The sequence below is a fragment of the Anthonomus grandis genome, chromosome 18, assembly GCF_022605725.1.
Source record: "Anthonomus grandis grandis chromosome 18, icAntGran1.3, whole genome shotgun sequence".
Lineage (NCBI taxonomy): Eukaryota > Metazoa > Arthropoda > Insecta > Coleoptera > Curculionidae > Anthonomus > Anthonomus grandis.
In genome coordinates this window covers 7,306,866-7,322,444 of record NC_065563.1, presented here as the reverse complement: position 1 = coordinate 7,322,444, position 15,579 = coordinate 7,306,866, and the positions used below count along the sequence as shown (strand labels likewise).

The 15,579-nt window shown below is 35.0% G+C and overlaps 1 protein-coding gene across 3 annotated transcripts in view; it reads right to left on the bottom strand.

The window, feature by feature from the left end:
* LOC126746759 (uncharacterized) overlaps positions 1-15,579 on the bottom strand; it is a 143,225-nt gene that overhangs the window by 16,645 nt on the left and 111,001 nt on the right. For all 3 annotated transcript variants that reach the window (XR_007663978.1, XM_050455095.1, XM_050455094.1), the window contains exons 5-8: positions 6,300-6,458; positions 4,056-4,137; positions 3,889-3,997; positions 3,664-3,752 (exon numbers count right to left, since the gene is read on the bottom strand). Coding sequence is in view for 2 of the 3 variants with exons in the window: in XM_050455095.1 (XP_050311052.1) it covers positions 3,664-3,752; positions 3,889-3,997; positions 4,056-4,137; positions 6,300-6,458 (439 nt within the window). In the remaining variant the exon portion in view is untranslated. The remainder of the gene's footprint in view (positions 1-3,663; positions 3,753-3,888; positions 3,998-4,055; positions 4,138-6,299; positions 6,459-15,579) is intronic.

Below are 15,579 nucleotides of genomic sequence, written 5' to 3'. Positions count from 1 at the left end.
GAGTCACCTTTGACCAAAAATTTTCTTTTATCCCTCACATCGAAGATACTGTTTCTAGAGCTACTCGCATGCTGGGCTTTATTATTAGAAATTGCAAACTTTTTTCGAACACTGCCACTGCCAAAACTCTCTACTATGCATTTGTTAGACCCAGGCTGGACTACAGCTCCCTCATTTGGTCTCCCATTTACAACCAGCACATTCACCTATTAGAATCAGTCCAACGGCGATTCTTTAAATGTTTGGCATTTAAGGATGATGAAGTCTATCCTCCAAGGGTTTTGACCATAACCTGCTGCTCTCTAGATATACCGAACGGTCACTTGCGAAGAGGAGAGAAATGCATTCGGTGAAATTCTTGTTTAATTTACTTAACCATAAAATTGACTGCCCATTCCTTTTGCAAAGGATTTGCTTTCATGTACCACGACCAGGATCTAGACAGTGTCCAGCTTTTAACTTGGACACAGCCAGGTCCAACATTCTGTACCAGAGTCCTATTTACTTTATGTGTCAAAACTTTAACACTATTGCTGATTCTTGTGACATTCACCATGACAATTTGGCACTTATTTTGAGTCACCTGCGTATGGTCGGTGGGGGAGGCTAGGTTATTTAGTTTTCAGTTTGAATACATTTATTTACTCATTTTTTTTCTTTCTCTTTTGATTTAAATTAATTCTTGATTATTATCCTAATTTAGTGTTGATTTTTTATTATTTATTTTCTCAAACTCACTACTTTTTTTTATTATATAGCAATTCTTTTATAGTTTAGTTGCATGAATCTAATACAGTTCATGCATTGGTACTTGTACATTTATATATTTAATTGATTTTCCTCTAACTGGCTATATGTAACCTATTGGAAATAAAGCTTATTATTATTATTATTATTAATAGCTAAATATCTCGTGCTTCCAATGAGTTATTAGTCGATTGCCTGGAGAGCAGAAATAAAATCGTAATTTCCAGGTAGTTAAGGTCTGACTTTTTTTTTCCAAATTTTTTAAAGTCGATAATGTTTTCTGTTATTCCAGGCCGTTGAAGTTTTTGAGCAACTGCCTCAAAAAACACAAAAATCATTTACTGGCAGTTAAAGTAGCAACAAAACCATGGTAAATTACATTTTTAGGCAGTTAAAGGAAGTCGTATGCCTTTAAAAATCAAATTTTCTTTGTTAAAACATAAACGAAGTTTCAATTTCCAGGCAGTAAGTCGGGCTTACATTACCATCTATTGGCAAGTATTATAGTCAGCTTTAACCTTTTTAAAATCGATAAAATAATTACTTTTCCATACAAATAACATACCACTTCAAATGCCTGGAAAAACGCATATAAACTGGCATTTACTGGCAACTGAATAATTGTTAAGCAGATAATTCCAGTTTGTCTTAAAAACAAAAATACCATCATTTCTAGTTAAAGTCACGCTTAAACTTGTTTAAATCTATAAATTTTTTTGCAATTGAAGTTATTGGACCATTGCCTTGAAAACTTAAGTTAAAGTTAAATTTAAACTTTTTATATGAAAAAACAGAAATGTCCTAAACCAGTAATTTCACCAGTATGGATGTTTGATGATGTTATATTAGTACGTTAAGTATCTATTTGTATGCATTGCTTTGGCGTCATTTATATTCAGTTACAGTCAGGCTTACGCTTTTTAAAATCGATAAAATTCTCTGCTTTTCTAGACAGTTAACGTTCATGGAAAACTGCCTGAAAAAACTCAAATAACCTAATCATTAACTGGAGATTAAAGTCATAATAAAACATGTTAAAGCAAGTAAAATTTTCTTGATTGAAAAAAAAATAAAATCGTAATTTTCAGGCAGTTAAAGTCAGGCCTACAATCTATAAAGTCAATAAAATTTTCCGTTTTTCCAGTCATTGGACCAACAACTTCAAATGCCTGGAAAACTGCAAATAAAGTAATTATTTACTGGCAATTAAAATCTCAATAAAACATGTTAAAGCAGATTAAATTTTTTCCGTTTTCCAGGTACTTGTAACCGTCTACTGCCTGGAAAACAGCAAAAAATTTCATTTATAAACAGCTAAAGTCGGGCCTAAAGCTAGTAAAATCTTAACTTAGCTTAACTTAGTTAAAGACTCTCTATTATTTTTAACTTTTGGAAGACATCTCGAGGTAGTTCAAACCCCTTTAAGACAAATAAAATTTTCTGTGTTACCAGACATCATTTTCTGGCAGTTAAACTCTGACTTATAATTTTTAAAGTCGATAAAAATTGTCTGTTTTTTTGTTTCAGACACTTGAAGTTTAAATCTTTAATATATTTTTAGGTATTGAAGCTATTTTCACGTAGTTAAAGTCGGGCTTAAAGCTTTTAAAGCATATTAAATTTTTCGTGTTTCCACGCACTTTTAAATACTTGTCAACTGTCTGAAAAACAGGCATAAAATTGTCATTTCCAGGTAATTAAAATTAAGCTTATCTCTTTTAAAGCAGGTCAAATCTACTGATTTTGTAGGCTATTAAAGACTCTTTAATATTTCGAGAAACAAAACTGTCATTTCCAAGCAGTTAAAGACAGACTTAAACTTTTTTAAGTCGAGTCCATTGCCTGGAAAAAATCACCATTAATTGGCTATTAAAGTCAGGTTCACGTCTTTTAAAATGTATAAAATTCTCTATGTTATACCAAGCATTTAAAGATATAGGTAAATTGTTTAAAAACAGACGTAAAGTCGTAATTTCTAAGGAGTTAAAGTCAGCGTTCAAATTATTAAAGCTGATAACATTTTTTGCTTGTCCAGTTGTTTAAAATAATTGCTTAGAAAACAGACGTAAAGTCCTTATTTCTAGGCAGCTAAAGTCAGGCTTAAACTTTTTAAAGTTGATAAAATTTTCTTGTTTTTCAAGCAGTTCAAGTTATTGGTTAACTGCCTGGGAAAAAATCACCATTCATTGCTGTTAATGTTAGGGTCAAGCCTTTTAAAATCCCGAAAATTATTTTCTGTTCTTGCAGGCAGCTAAAGCTATTGAACGACCGCCTAGAAAAGTTTTGCCAAGAATTTGACCAATAACTTCAAATGCCTGGCAAACTATAAATAGTCATCATTTACTGGCAATTAAAATTACAATAAAACATGTTGAAGCAGTTTACATTTTTCGCTTTCCAGGCAGTTGACTAATATTTTCAAATTCCTGAAAAACAGAAGTCAGATACCTTTAAATCACTAATAAAATTTTCTTTCTTTTTTGTGAATGTTTTTTGGATTTGTTTTTTTCTTAATAAAATTCATTCCCGGAGTATTCAGTGACTTAGTGCATCACAGAAATTGTACTGAATGAATTAAAAAAAATAAATGATTCTTACGCCTGTAGTTTCTCAATTACTTAGAAAAATTAATAAAAGCATTGTACAGGGAAATTAAATTTCGTAGAGGCGAAAAACACGTGAAAAGCTCTAGTTTTCACTCATTTCCATGTATTATAGAAAACCTTTCGGATAAAATAATGCTTCTAGTTTCTAGTCTACCCATTTAGGTAAGAAGCAGAAAAAAACAGAAAAATACTCTTTATTCTACCTACATCCTAACGTTGAATTTGTGAATGTCACACCTCCTTTTTTGATTTAATATCAAACTGAATAATACATAACTAAAATAAGTGACTTCGTAAATATTTCTCTTACTTGTTTTAATCGTTTCCTCGGTCGGCGAAGCGGTGTCGACGTAATTCTCGCCATAATCGCATTCTTCCCCCGTTTCTTCATTGCCAAACCTACAATCGTGTAAAAAAAGAAAGTGCTGAAATGCCATAAGCAAATCATTATGCTGCCGGTGGCGATAATTAACGTAACCGATGGCAAAACATATTAAGTACCACCTTATAATAGAAAGAAAAATGTGTTATTTACTTTTCAGGTGGTGGGTTATGGACGAGGGCGCATTGATCGCTAAGCGACATCGATCTCTCGGGTTCTACGATCGAGGCGGGACCTCCTGATCCAGGACTTCTGCGTATACCTGAAAATCATAGAAATTTCAATTAATGGTTGTTAGAGTTAAATTCTATGCAATTTACCCTGCTGTACTTCTACCACGAACACTCCTCTTGCCCCTGGAGAGTAACGCATCGTTGTTTCTCTACTGTCTTCTTCTATGTCCTATAATTAAAAAAATTATTATTAAAAGTGGGAACTTATTATACTTCCCAGGTATATAAGATTTAGCGGCCATCTTGTGTCGCCACGTCACTTTATGAAAGGGGCTTAAGTGTTTTGGTTTGTTAATAGATGATCAATCACGTGACACTTAAGAAGCGTGGCTCCGATTTATTTGGAACCAGAGGAAGTCAAAAGGCTAATTCTTTATTTCTTATAAATAGTTGAGTTTTCTTTTAATTTTCAACTGTCTTGTCGAATGTAAAATCTCCTTTTTAAGAAGACAAACATAAATTGGCTATATCAAGAGTTATTGCACAGGGATTGGCCCCCAAGCAAATCCCCAAACATTCAAGTACCGACCCTGGTACTAAACGGAAATATAAAAAACATGCGACTAAAAAAATATATTACACAAAAAGTATAAACAAAATAAAGACATTCTCACATATCAAGAGTTTTTACTTTTACGAGCAAAAATTATTTTATAATGTATAATATATAAATTATTATATACTGTCTTTGTCTATGTCCTATAATAACAAAAATGATTATTAAAAGTGGGAACTTATTATACTTCTCAGGTATATAAGATTTAGCAGCCATCTTGGGTCGCCACGTCATATTGTGGGAGGGGCTTAAGTGTTGACGAAAGCATCATATGACCGTTGGTTTGTTAATAGATGATCAATCACGTGACACTTAAGAAGCGTGGCTTTGATTTATTTGGAACCAGAGGTAGTCAAAAGGCTAATTCTTTATTTCTTATAAATAGTTGAGTTTTCTTTTAATTTTCAACTGCCTTGTCGAATGTAAAATCTCTTTTTTAAGAAGACAAACATAAATAGATTATATCAAGACTTATTGCACAAGCATTGGGTCAACTGGGTCCCTAAGCAAATCCCCAAACATTCAAATACACACCCTGGTACTCAACGGAAATATATTAAAATATGCGACTAAAAACTATATTACACAAAAAGTGTATTAACAAAATAAAAACATTCTCACATACCAGGAATTTTTACTTTTACGAGCAAAAATTAATCCAAAACAAAGTGTAAAAACCTCAGTGTATAATTTAAAACTTAAAAAATGATGAGAAATAGACTCTTGAGTCTCAAACAAGAACCCTTTAAGATTTTCACTCAATTTTTCTAGGAAGATTGAGAAGATTGAGGGCCTCTTGAGGTTCGTTTTAAATGTTTTAAAAAATTAGCTTAAGAAAACTTTCGCACCAAAAATCTAATTCTAAGCAAGATATTTCAAAAACTATGCTAGCACTTTTATTGGAATATCACTGTTAAGGTTTACGTTAATTAAAACACCTGAATCTAATTATGATAAATCTAATTTATTATTTCGTCGAAGCAGTTAAAAATTATTAAAACTGTCGAAAATATATTAAAACTCCGGCGGCCATATTAGATCGCCACGTCACATTGTGGGAGAGGCTTAATTTTGAAAGAGGTATTTTTTGGTTCATTATCTACATGATCGATCACGTGACTCTCAAGAGGCGTGGCTCCGGTTTATCTATTACCAGGGGTAATCAAAAGGTTTAAAATGTTATATATTTTAAGAATAAATAAATAATATTATTCAAATAAAGTCATCTTCTTGTATTTCCCCGATATGTAACATCGAGGACCTAACCATCTTGGACCATCACGTTAAATTGTGCAAAAAGGTTAAGTTTTACGTGACCTTTGGTTTTACCATTAGACTATCGATTACATGACCTTCATGTAACGAGAAATTCGGCTTCGGTTGGTTTGCAAAAAGTAAATAAAGTTGTAATAAGAAAGGAACTTCATTTAATTTTCCTGACAATTAAAAATTACTTAAAATTAGATTTTCAACTGCCTGGAAGGAAGCAAACCTTTGGAATTTCGTCAAATTAACAAAGGGCGTGGCCAAAACGTATTTGCTATAAAGATTATTCACTTAGTGTAGCTTTTTAGGCAGTTAAAAATATCAAAGAAAGAGAGAACTTTCTGGAAGATATTATTTCATCCATGCCTGGAAAAGCAAAAATAATTGCCCTTACATGTCACGTGTCCATATATATGACAGCCACCTCGATCATGTGACATCTGTCACAAGGGATGTGGCATAGGATTTATTTGTAACGAGAATTTATCTATATAAATAAATCTACTTACATTTCTCTCTTCGGTTTCAACAATCAAATGACTATTAGTCAAGGTCATAGTTATGATGCTCCCATTGACATTACTGGATCGATTATTGGATACGGATGACACCTCTTCGCAGATTTCCACCGCTTCGTAGCTCAGATCCATATGGGTTTCTGTCGACCCCTGAAAAAACAACCATTTATACGCCAGTGGAATGAATTATGTTTTGGTTTATGGTGTTTCTAAGAAGGTCGTAAAGTTTATGACATTTTTTTTTCCAAATGGTCGTTCAGATTAATATCAGAATGCGAATTTCGGTAGTAAAATGTGCGGTTTAAAGCACCATATAATTTTAATATTTTCCACGTAAAATGTCATCATTCTATCACGCGATTATTATATGTAATAGAGAGACCCCTTCCTTTTGCAACCGCCTATTAACCCATCATCTAACAATGGCCTAACGAAATCGCTATGTGGTAAACTCTATTGTCGACCCTATCATTTTTACATTCAACACCACCAGATGTTTCTTTCTAAGAATACCTTAAGTCTTCCACGAATTTTAAAGAGAATGGGACTATCAATGGTATTCCCCCAGTATGTAAGCATTGGCAACCACCTTGGATCGCACGTCAAATTGTGGAAAGAGGTTTGGTTTATCAGGTGGTTAGAGGTCAAATGGTAAGCTGGGGTATCATTGAGAGGGCCGCTACCCCTTACGTGAGTCCGCTGCTGTGTACAGTCAAATCTGACGGGAATGTCCGAGTATGCTTGGATGCTCGTCATTTGAATACACGTATGGTGAAGGATCATGAAATGCCGCGTCCTATAGATGAAATTTTAAAATAGTTTTCTGGCGCGAAATGTAAAACTTGTTTGGATTTATCGGCGGGTTATTGGCAAATTCCTTTATCTGAAATTAGTAAAAAATATACTTGGTTTTTAGTAGGAAATAAAACCTACGTGTTTCATGTCTTACCTTTTGGTATTTGTCGTAGGGTCTTTTTCAAGAGCGATTTCAAAAGTAACAGGGGATTCATACGCGGAATTTTGTGATTATTTAGATGACCTTCTCGTTTTTTCGAGGCAACTCCATAGGAATAATGGTGGTACTCTTGACCAACTGCAGTTTAGAAGGGACCTAGGGACACAGCTGCTCGAAACGTACAGGACAACAACTAAGAGAGGACCTTCGAAATTGCCAAAAACTGCATTCCAATTCTCACGTTACGATAGACTAGATCATTTAGTTACATATCACGAAAGTCAGCGGAAATGTGCTGTGTGCCACAAAAAAGCAAATTTTGTGTGCCAAAAATGTGAAGTTGGTCACCCAAAAAACTGTTTTGTGGACTATCATACAAATTAGTTTTTAAGTTTAAGTTTTAAGTATTTTGCTAAGCATTTTGTAAGATATATAAACATATTTTTAAGTCTTTACTTATTTTTCTAATAGTAGCCCTTTATCCTACCGTCCTTTTAAAAGGACCGCCGTTTTTCCAAAACTGGAAATTGAAAAAAAATTCATGATTTTTTCTCGACTTATGGGACCTTCTATTGACCGTTTTTAAGAAAAAAATATACAAATTCGGAAAAATATAGTTTCAGGGTCAAATGGGTTAGAACTACTTGAAAGAAAGAACATTAAAATTTATTGAATGTCCTAGGTATGTAATTTTCGGCGGCAATCTTAAATAGGAACGTCAAATTTGGGAGGAGCTAAAGTCCTGATAGAAGAGTCACCTGACTGTTGGTTTACGATTAGATGAGGGACCACGTGAGGTATATTGCATGCGAGGGTCTTTGGTTTGCTTATTAAACTGGGGTTAATCAAAAGATACTTAAGATGCTTCATTAATTTTTTTAGGCAGCTAATATTTTTAAAATTTTTAACTGCCTGGGAGTAAAGTAGTATTTTCTACTTGGTTAACACATTTAATTTTTCATGATTTCGTCCAAGAAGTTGAAGAAGCAAAAGAGTCACGTGGATGTTGATTTGCCATTATTTGAGAGACCACGTGACGTTTATTGCATAGAATGGGTGGGGCTTCAGCTTGTTTGTTAAGCGGGGGTTAATCAAAAGATTCACTTTTTTTTCACTTCATTGAATTTTTCAAATTTGAATTTGCTTTTTCAACTTTTCAATTGCGTTTACACCTTCATGCATTATTGCTTCTAAGGAGTTTAACAACTGATCAGTTTTTCCCGGTATGTAACCTTCGGTGGCCATCTTCAATAGAAACATCAGATTGTGGGAGTAGTTTACAGTTTAACAAAATAATCACCTTACTAGTGATTTACCATTAGTCGAGGCATGGCTTCGGCTTATTTGGTAAGCCAGGGTTAATTAAAAGATACTTCTACTCGTATATAAATAACTACAAGACTATTGGTTTACCATTGGGTATTTTCTTTACCACTAATTCACCTGAGTATTAAAGAATAAGCAAGAGGCGTGGCATGGGTTTGTATGACTCCATGGTAATTCAGAAGGCCGTTGATTTTTTTTTTATTTCTTGAAAATAAAATTGTATTTTCCACTTGATCTACAGGACCATCATGATTTCTTCCAATGAATTGAAAAATATGAAATAAAATAAACATTTTGGTACTTCCCCGAAAAGGTTTGGCCGCCATCTTGGACCGCACGTCAATTTATGGAAGGAGCTTAAATTTCGAGAAAAGTAAGACGTGACATCGCTGGCAGGACCACGAACATGTGACATTTATTAAGTAAATAAAGGTGATAAAATAGTATGTTCCAGTTGGTTGCACATTCATCTTCAGAGGAGTTGAAAATTATGAAGCCTACTTGGAAGAAAAAAAATCATCTTTTTGTATTACCATGGTATGTAAAGTTTGGTGGTCATCTTGAATAAAAACATTAAATTGTGGGAGGAGCTTAGATTTCAAAGAAAAAATCACGTGACTGTTGGTGTGCTATTGAACGATCGATCATGTGGTGTGTATTGCATACAAGAGGCGTAATTTTGGCTTGTTTATATAACCGAGTTAATCAATAGGTGAAATTGAAATTGAATTGAAATTAAATCAATAGGTACTTCAATTATTTTTTACAGGAAATTGGATTTATTTTTAAATTTTCAACTGCCTGGGAGTAAAATTGTAATTTCCACTTGGTTTACACATTCATGCATTATTTCCTCCAAGGACTTGAAAATTGTATATATTTCAAAGAAAGAACATTAGAACTTACTGTGTTTCCCTGATATGTAATTTTATTTTGGTAAAAGGCTTGTGTCTTCGACTTGTATAATATTAGGGTAATTCAAAAAGCAGTTGATTTATTTCTTTTTAGCTATATGAAAACAAAATAGTATTTTCCACTTGATCTAGATGATCATTAATGATAGACCTTTTGGTATTTTCCTGGTATGTAAAGGTTGCCGGCCATCTTGGATCGCAGGTCAAATTAAGGGAGAAGCTTAAATTTCGACAAAAGGATCACGTGACTGCTGGTTTACTTATGGACTATCAAACTGTCCTTTATGAAGTAAATAAAAGGCAATTCGTTTATTTCTTACAGGCAGTTGATTTTTTTTTATATTCAACTTCTTGAAAGTGAAATAATATTTTCCACTTGATTCACATATTCATTATTTCCTTCACGCAATTGAAATTGATTAAACCTGCTAGTAAGAAAGAATATCAAAACTTTTGTAATTTATCGGTATGTAACCTTCGGCGGCCATCTTGTCAAATTTTGGGAGGATCTAGTTTGTTTCTCTGTGAGTTGCTTGTTATCACGAGGCCAATTTTTTAGGAGTTACAGTCTCCTCAACTGGTGTTCGGCCACTGCCGACCAAAGTCAGCGCTATCCACGACTTTCCACAGCCCAATACTTACCGACAACTACGTCGCTTTCTGGGAATGGTCAATTTCTATCGGCGTTGGTTACCAGGTGCAGCAACCGAGCTTATGCCACTAACGGAGCTCTTATCCAACCAAAAGAAGAGGCAGAACGACCTAGACAGCGTGCCAAAGTTGGACGCCACTCCGTTACACCGGTGGCGGAACTAGGAATGCCTGATGATCGATTTGCCCACATCCACATCGACATTGTAGGACCACTCCCACCTAGCCAAGATTTCCGATACTTGCTTACAATCATTGACCGTTTCACAAGGTGGCCTGAAGCCTTCCCTATCAAAGAGATCAGCGCAGAAACAGTGACAACAAAACTTCTAGAAGGATGGATATCTCGTTTTGGTGTGCCCGCTACCATAACTACCGATCGAGGCAGACAGTTCGAGAGCTAATTATTCCGACAGCTTAATACGGCATTAGGAGTCCAGCATATCAAAACAACGGCCTACCATCCACAATCCAATGGTTGTATTGAACGTTTTATCGAACTCTTAAAGCCACTCTTATCGCCGCGGATGCAGTATCGTGGACTGAGGCCCTACCCTTGGTCATGCTGAGCCTCCGCAACACCTTCAAGCCAGATATCTCCTGTACCGCCTCGGAGTTGGTATATGGTACGCCAGTTCGTCTCCCCGGACAGCTACTAGTGCCAAGCGCTACTCCACCCGATGAGCACAGATTTGTTCAACGGCTTCGTGAGACCATCGGAGCTCTACGACCAGTACCAACAAGCAACCACTCCAACCGCACTGCCTATGTCCATCCAGATCTGAAAACTACAACACATGTTTTCATACGGACTGACAAAGTGAAGCCGCCGCTAACACCCCCGTATAGTGGCCCATTTAGAGTTTTGGACAGACATGACAAGTTCCTGACAATAGATGTCCAGAATGTACCTCAGCGCGTTTCTATAAACCGTCTCAAACCAGCTTATGTCCCAGCGTCCCATAGGTTGTTGGAAGAACATTCATACGCCAACCGTTTGCAGCTTAACGTATGTCAGCAAAACCACTCGCAACCAACTGCGGGTTACTCACTGGGGGGGAGCCCTGTGGCGGACAGAGGTGTAGCAACACTCCGCCCCAGACAACTGGCAACACTGGCATCAGCTGATGACCGTCAACGTCAGAAACGAAGAGAAAAAGGAGGGTCTTGGCAAGGAGAAAACGACAACGATCTCGACGCGATTTTCGATTCGTTTCGAATGTAGTTTGTAATTACATTACACTAATGAGTTTAAGTTTTATGTAGTTTAGTGTTAATAAATAGTTTAAACTAAATCGTGTGCTTATTTGCTCGCCGCAACAGCCACAGTCTTAAGGTCTTTCCCTTCTGTTACGGCTGATCAGCTGTTTTTGGCAATTAATTTTGTTTGTTTTGAATTCGAGCAGTTGAGGTTATTTATTTTGTTCTTTCTGTTTACAAATCGAAATTTCAATATATTTTTTTGTATTGGGTATATGTTAGTTTTTTCTTATATTTTTTTAAATTTATATATGACAGGAAAAACGCACGCAATGCAGCTATATTCTCGCGAAAGAAGATCATACTAATGCTGCGCGATGCTTATCGATGTTTTTGCCATCACGCACTCTCCAGACCCAGACTAAGTTTCAATTTTTAAGTGAAGTGTTTATTTATTTAATTTTGATTAAGTCGGTCTTCGCTGTTTTCCTGACATCCAGTAGGAAAACACCGATGTCTTTAAGGCACCGAGGTTACCTTTTGATGTCAACATCGATGTTTCATTGCGATGTCCCAGCACTAGTTCATACAAATGGCGACCATGGTTATTAGACAATCAGTACAGGTGTTGGTCCAATTTACCTTTTCTCTGTGTCTATGTTTGTTATCAGGGTCGTTCAAAAGGCAGTTCATTTATTTCTTACAGGCAGTTGAATTTTCTTAAAATGGCAACTGCCTGAAAGTAAAATAGTATTTTCCACTTGATTCATAGGATTCATTTGTAATTTCCTTTTAAAAAATTGGAAAGTTTAGACTTGTTTGACACAAAAGTCATTACAAATTCTTGTATTTCTCCGGTAAATAACTTGCGGCGGCCATCTTGTCAAATTATGGGAGGATCTGGAGCTTTTAACAGAAGAGTCACATGACTGTTCATTTACCGTTAGATCGATTGATCACGTGACGTTTATACAATAACGTTACCACTTTTTCACTATTTTCCATTTCATCCACATGCTCATTCATTAATTTTTCCAATGAGGAAAAAAATAATAAAATCTGATTTGTTTTAAGAAATTCCTCAGTACGTAACAACGCATGATCTAACAATGGCGTAACGAAATTGCCCCGTGGTAAATTCTACTTCCGACCTTATCCTGATTTTCAAATTGAACACTCCACCAAATGTTTATTAGACAATCGGCGCAGGTTTTGGTCCAATTTACCTTTTCTCTTTGTCTATCTTTGTTATCTGGGTCATTCAAAAGGCAATTCATTTATTTCTTACAGGCAGTTGAATTTTCTTAAAATGTCAACTGCCTGAAAGTAAAATAGTATTTTCCGCTTGATTCACAAGTTCATTCGTAATATCCTTCTAAAAAATTGGTAAGTTTATACTTGTTTGACACAAAAGTCATTACAAATTCTTGTATTTCTCCGGTAGGTAACTTGCGCAGCCATCTTGTTAAATTATGAGAGGATCTTGAGCTTTTAACAGAAGGGTCACCTGAGTGTTCATTTACTATAAGATCCATTGATCACGTGACGTTTATACAATAACGTTACCACGTTTGTTGACTGCCTGGAAGTAAAATAGGATTTTCCATTTCGTCTACATGCTCATTCATTATTTTTTTAATAAGAAAAAAATTATTAAAATTTGATTAAAAATTCCTTGTTACGTAACAACGCATGACCTAACAATGGCGTAACGAAATTGTCCCGTGGTAAACTCTATTTCCGACCCTATCGTCATTTTTAAATTGAACACACCACCAGATGTTTATTAGACAATCCGCACATTTACTTTTTCTCTATTTCTGTGTTAATGAAGAGCAGACTTTCTAGATGCATTTTGTCCATTTTTTATAATTTTGGCAAATAAGCAAAAACTGCTACGTGTCTGGCAAGAAATTTATCGAAAATATGATATACCCGAAAAATTGATCAAAAATTATGCAAATGATGTACTTATATGCAGACAATCTGGTATTGATTATATCCTAAAAAACTTTGAAAAACTGTAGGACATACTGCATTTAGTTTCTCAACCTTGGACAAATTGCATTTTATTTGTCTATACAAAGCGGCATGAATAAGTATAGCAAGGATATGAAAAAAAACGTAAGTAGGTTTATAAGATCAGTATTTAATTTTTGATATACAAAATATTTTTAAATGTCATAGAGGTCTCCGTCGTCATCATAGCATGTCACCTTCTTCGCTAGGATTATCACCATCAGTTTCATCTTGGTTCACTTGATTCTCATTTTCTTCATGGTTATTAGAGAGAATACGTTGCAACCATGTTAACTCAGGATCATTATTAATCCAATTTGCCCCTGATAGTTCCACCAAAAGTTTTGAGAGGCTCTGGAGTTTTTTTGTTTTAGGATCATTTTGAAGCATTACAACAGGTAGCTGTAAAGTCGAAAGCTTTTTTCCGGGTCTTAATAACGTTTGAAATTGCTTGGATGGATCGTCATTTCTGTAGAACAACTCGGTCTTAAGCAAAATATTGCTGTTGTTTTGTGATCTCTTAATAATAATCCGTTTGGCCGCACTGATCCCTTCAATTTCCTTTAAAGAAGTTAACGCAGTTTTTATATCGTAAACAAGCCAGTCCTTACCAAGTTGTCTAACGTCTCCCTTCTTGGATGATATTCTGTAGGTGTTTTTATTGTACTGTAGGATCGTGTAACTTTTTCTATTTGCCCGAAAACATGATCCGCTTGCAAATACGAATGACTGCGTACCGGACAGGTAAGACTTACCTGACATTTCTTTTACACTCTTTAGACGTAAGATTTTTTTTCCTTTTTCTACTACCACGATCCGTATCACCAACTATATGATCCCCTGTCACAGGGAAATCCATTATTTTAAATTTATTCCGTAAAAAACAAATAACTTAACGAAGTACTCAAAATAAACACTTCTAACCGCACCAAGTGTAACGACAAACAAATGGCAATAAGTCCACGGTGCAAGGACAAACTTCTGTTAGTTTGTCTACTGGTAATGGACATATACCATATAAAAAGTCCAAGGTATTTTCATTATTTAATTTGCATGGAACAAAGTGCATTTGGAACGTCTTTTGTGGCATAATACTGTAGCAAAGTGTATATAGTTTGCAACGCCATCTTTGGTTGAAAATTTGAAAAAAAGGACAAAATGAATATGGAAAATCTGCTCCACGTTTGTTATCAGAGTTATTCAAAAGGCAGTTCATTTATTTCTTCCAGGCAGTTGAATTTTCTTAAAATGGCAACTGCCTGAAAGTAAAATAGTATTTTCTACTTGATTCACAAGTTCATTTGTAATATCCTTCTAAAAAATTGGAAAGTTTAAACTTGTTTGACACAAAAGTCATTACAAATTCTTGTATTTCTCCGGTAGGTAACTTGCGGCGGCCATCTTGTCAAATTATGGGAGGATCTTGTGCTTTTAAAGGAAGAGTCACATGACTGTTCATTTACCATAAGATCGATTGATCACGTGACGTTTATACAATAACGCTACCACGTAGGATTTTCCAATTTATCCACATGCTCATTCATTATTTTTTCCAACCAGTAAAAAATTAATTAAATCTGATTTGTTTTAAAAAATTCCTCGGTACGTAACAACGCATGATCTAACAATGGCGTAACGAAATTGCCCCGTGGTAAACTCTATTTCCGACCCTATCATAATCTTCAAATTGAGCACACCAGATGTTTATTAGACAATCCGCACAGGTCCTGGTCCAATCTACCTTTTCTCTATATCTATGTTTGTTATCGGGGTCATTCAAAAGGCAGTTCATTTATTTCTTACAGGCAGTTGAATTTTCTTTAAAATGTCAACTGCCTGAGAGTAAAATAGTAATTTCCACTTGATTCATAGGTTCATTTGTGATTTCCTTCTAAAAATTGGAAAGTTTAGACTTGTTTGACACAAAAGTCATTACAAATTCTTGTATTTCTCCGTTAGGTAACTTGCGCAGCCATCTTGTTAAATTATGAGAGGATCTTGTGCTTTTAAAGGAAAAGTCACATGACTGTTCATTTACCATAAGATCGATTGATCACGTGACGTTTACACAATAACGCTACCACGTAGGATTTTCCAATTTATCCACATGCTCATTCATTATTTTTTCCAACCAGTAAAAAATTAATAAAATCTGATTTGTTTAAAAAAATTACTCGGTACTTCTTACGTACCGAGGATCTAACAA